This window comes from Cibotium barometz, chromosome 23 (assembly GCF_041138505.1).
Source record: "Cibotium barometz isolate CiBa-2024 chromosome 23, ASM4113850v1, whole genome shotgun sequence".
Taxonomy (NCBI): Eukaryota; Viridiplantae; Streptophyta; class Polypodiopsida; order Cyatheales; family Cibotiaceae; genus Cibotium; species Cibotium barometz.
The window spans coordinates 30,511,788-30,515,168 of NC_141068.1; the positions used below are offsets into that span (position 1 = coordinate 30,511,788).

General features: G+C 45.9%; 1 protein-coding gene across 3 annotated transcripts; it reads left to right on the forward strand.

The window, feature by feature from the left end:
- The first annotated feature begins 316 nt into the window (after nt 1-316).
- On the forward strand, nt 317-2,581 carry LOC147625843 (cold shock domain-containing protein 3-like). Of its 3 annotated transcripts, XR_015268736.1 has the most exons (3): nt 317-1,108; nt 2,288-2,346; nt 2,484-2,581. XR_015268736.1 is itself a non-coding variant. In XM_086817422.1 (2 exons), exon 1 carries the CDS (start codon nt 425-427, stop codon nt 1,070-1,072), a length of 648 nt encoding a protein of 215 aa, XP_086673548.1. In that variant the 5' UTR covers nt 317-424; the 3' UTR covers nt 1,073-1,108; nt 2,288-2,581. The 3 variants fall into 3 exon arrangements, 2 of the variants coding, with proteins under 2 accessions (XP_086673548.1, XP_086673547.1); XM_086817422.1 differs by having other exon boundaries at nt 2,288-2,581; XM_086817421.1 differs by lacking the exons at nt 2,288-2,346; nt 2,484-2,581 and adding an exon at nt 1,670-2,200.
- Nucleotides 2,582-3,381: the final 800 nt, after the last annotated feature.

Sequence of the window (3,381 nt, forward strand, 5' to 3'; positions counted from 1 at the left end):
TCAGAGCTACAACCAATTGGCCAGTTTAAGGAAGCATGGAAATTGGCCCTTAGGTTCTATGTGAGTATGTTGCAAATTTCATAAATTGGTTGGGAAGAACGTTGTGTGTGTAGTCTTTATGGCCGGTGTGGAAGAGCTTTGGGTGATTGTGTTTAGACGGACGGACACAAGGGATGAGGGCGTGTGAAACCGTTTTACAATTAGCGCCAAAGGGAGGATAGAAACTAGCGTCATACAGAGTAGGGCTGGCGTGTACAGGAATCCGTGCGATGAAAGGAGGGCCGTTGGATCTTCACCGTTTTGGACACAACGCCACAACGCCACAGGTCGAGCCAACCCCGTCTTCTTATTGCACTCGACTGTCCCTTCTCTCCATCCTTCGCCTTCTGTCCACCTAGGGTTTCTCGAGTTTAGGGTTTTCGCCATGCCCGACTCTGTTGGAAACCCCAAAAAGACTGGTAAAGTGAAGTGGTTCAACACCCAGCGCGGCTTCGGCTTCATCTCTCCCGACGAAGGCGGCGAGGATCTGTTCGTGCATCAGACCTCCATCCTTTCTGACGGTTTCCGTTCTCTCGCTGAGGGGGAGGATGTGGAGTTTGTGGTGGAAGAGGACGCCGACGGAAGGACAAAGGCGCTGGAGGTCACGGGGCCGAACGGTAGCGCGGTGAAGGGATCGGGTGGCTATGGCCGGGGTAGAGGCGGAGGGGGCAGCTATGGAGGGTATAGCGGTGGCAGAGGCAGGGGAGGTAGGGGCGGCTATGGCAGTGGCGGTGGTGGTGGTGGCGGCGGCTACGCCTATGGCTATGGTGGTGGCAACTACGGTGGTGGTTATGGCTACAGCGGAGGTGGTTATGGTGGTGGTGGATATGGTGGAGGCGGCTATGGTGGCGGTGCCTGTTACAACTGCGGACAGCCTGGCCATTTTGCCCGCGACTGCACAGCTCGGGTTTCGGGTGGAGGAGGGAGAAGAGGAGGTTATGGCGGCGGCAGTGGTGGTGGCGGCGGTGATCGAGGGTGTTACAGCTGTGGTGAGGTGGGTCACTTTGCACGAGACTGCCCTAATGCCAGCTGATCCTGCAGGCCTGCTCAAACCCTGCATACAAGGCAGGTACATTGCAACCTCTACTTTTAGCCGCTTCTTCGTCTTGAAGGTTTTTGTCACTGGTGTAAGCTGAAACTAGCAGCTCGCAGTCTCTCCATATATCTCTGGTGCAAAGTTTACTTGTTTTCTTGGTTGAGTTTGGATCTTAGTGGTTTCCCTTCACCTCTAAAGGGAGGCTTTTTTCCCATCACTATATGGCCATAGTCACTTGATGTATAGCTTTTTGTACCTTTCAAGGTGTATGGTCTGATTATTTTCAAAGATTTTGTGGTTACCCTCCTTTTTGCTTGGTTGCCATTGTTGGTTGACAATTTTACATGGCGCTTTCTGGTAATGGCAAGTATTCCTTTGGCTACTGTTGGTACCTGAAGAGAAGACATAATCAAATTATAATTGGCCATTTGCCTTTTTGGTTCAGGAAGTCTGGAAGAATCTGAGCTTTTTGATTGTTTGTTTGGTGTGAAAGTGGATTCAACAGTTTTTTATTAAGCTGTGCTTATCTTAGTTGTGGCCTTAAAAGGTGAGGAAGTTGGTACTTAATGGACTTAGAACACCTTTCCATGGCAGGGGGAAATGGAGATCAAGGTAAACCCAGCCTGACACTCTCTTATGCAAATCAATGCAAATCAGGCCATGAACACCTTTACATGACTATGGCAAAAGGTTTAAGTCGGCAAAAGTGGGCGACATTTCTGTTAAGTGGGTGAAATTCCTGGAGAGGGTAGTGTGTGGGTGGAGAGGGCCACCAAATATGCCCTCTGGATGCCTGAAATGAGGGGTAAGGAAGGTTCAAGCCACTATTCAGAGATAATTATTCAAAGAATCCTGGATTCTCCTGCCCATGGAAAGGTGCTCTTATGGGTAAAGCCATATAGGAAAGCAACTTGGAACAAGGATATGTAGCTACCTTTGTAGATAGCATTGCAGGCTTACTACTTTTAGCAAGCAAGTTTTTGATATTAGTCACAGAGGAGCTTAAGTGGCTACTGCCCAAATTTTTCTACGCATGTTGAATTCGATATTGTAAACCCATGATCGCGTGGGAGATACTCTTTTTGGCAGCTGATTGCTACATATTATTATTGAATTTGTTTTTCAGTTATCGTCTGTGATGTTTTTTAGCCTCTGATGGGCTTTTCAGAAATAAGCATATGAACATGTGTTCGATCTGAATTTAATGTTCAGATGCGTTAATAGAGGTGGAAACACAGCAGAAGATTTGCAACACTCAGTGCCATTCACAAGTATACAACACTAAACTTCATCAATGCAAATTATATGTACAACTGAATGTTTGGCAGTACAAAAGGTTGATCAATCGCTACTAATCTCAGTTCAATTTGTAGTAACTATGTTGGGCCTGTGCAAGTGCTTGTTGCAGATGTGCTTCCCCCTCTGTACAAACCCATGGCCCGTATTCGGTTTCAATTGTTGTGAGGTTTATTGCTTGCAATAACTTGCAAAATACTTTTATGAGAAGTGGTGAGGTTGATCAATCGCTACTAATCTCAGTTCAATTTGTAGTAACTATGTTGGGCCTGTGCAAGTGCTTGTTGCAGATGTGCTTCCCCCTCTGTACAAACCCATGGCCCGTATTCGGTTTCAATTGTTGAGGTTTATTGCTTGCAATAACTTGCAAAATACTTTTATGAGAAGTGGTGAGACTGGTGTGTTCTTTTACGGCACTGAATGATGTTGGTGTTGGCTGTTTGATTCAAAGTGTAGGTTGCTTAACAAAAGCCCCGGCATACTTCTTCGGCCCATGCAAACTTGATTGGCTGTGTTGTTGCATACATATCTTGTTTGATGTCCAGTCTTTCTTGTTGTCTTCTGCCTGACACAATCCGCTCCCTTTATTTGTGCATGCTACTTGTCTAGGGCTTGTGGGATGCAGTGTGCCACAAGGAAGTTAGATTGTTTTTGTGATTAGTCAACATGTGAAAATTTAATCAGCACTTGTGGGTTGCTGTGCAATGCTGTGCGCCTTATATATGTGTGCCAGGAGGAAGGTAGATTGTTTTTGTGATTAGTTAACATGTTATACTTTTAACCCACATACAGAAAAATTAAGTCGCAGTGGAAATCCTTTATGGATGGCTTACGGTATGTACAAAGGAGAGATGAACAGCAAGACATTCTCGTTTGTCATCAAACTTTGCAATGCCGAAGCTTGTGAGATTTTGTTCAATGCAGTATGCTGTTGAAGTGCGATGAAGGCATATGTATTAATTACATCGAAGAGAATGATGAGGAATTAGAGAGAGAGAGAGAGAGAGAGA

Excerpts from the sequence above, each read along its gene's own strand:
- LOC147625843 (XM_086817422.1), top strand. The coding sequence starts at position 425 with ATGCCCGACTCTGTTGGAAACCCCAAAAAGACTGGTAAAGTGAAGTGG.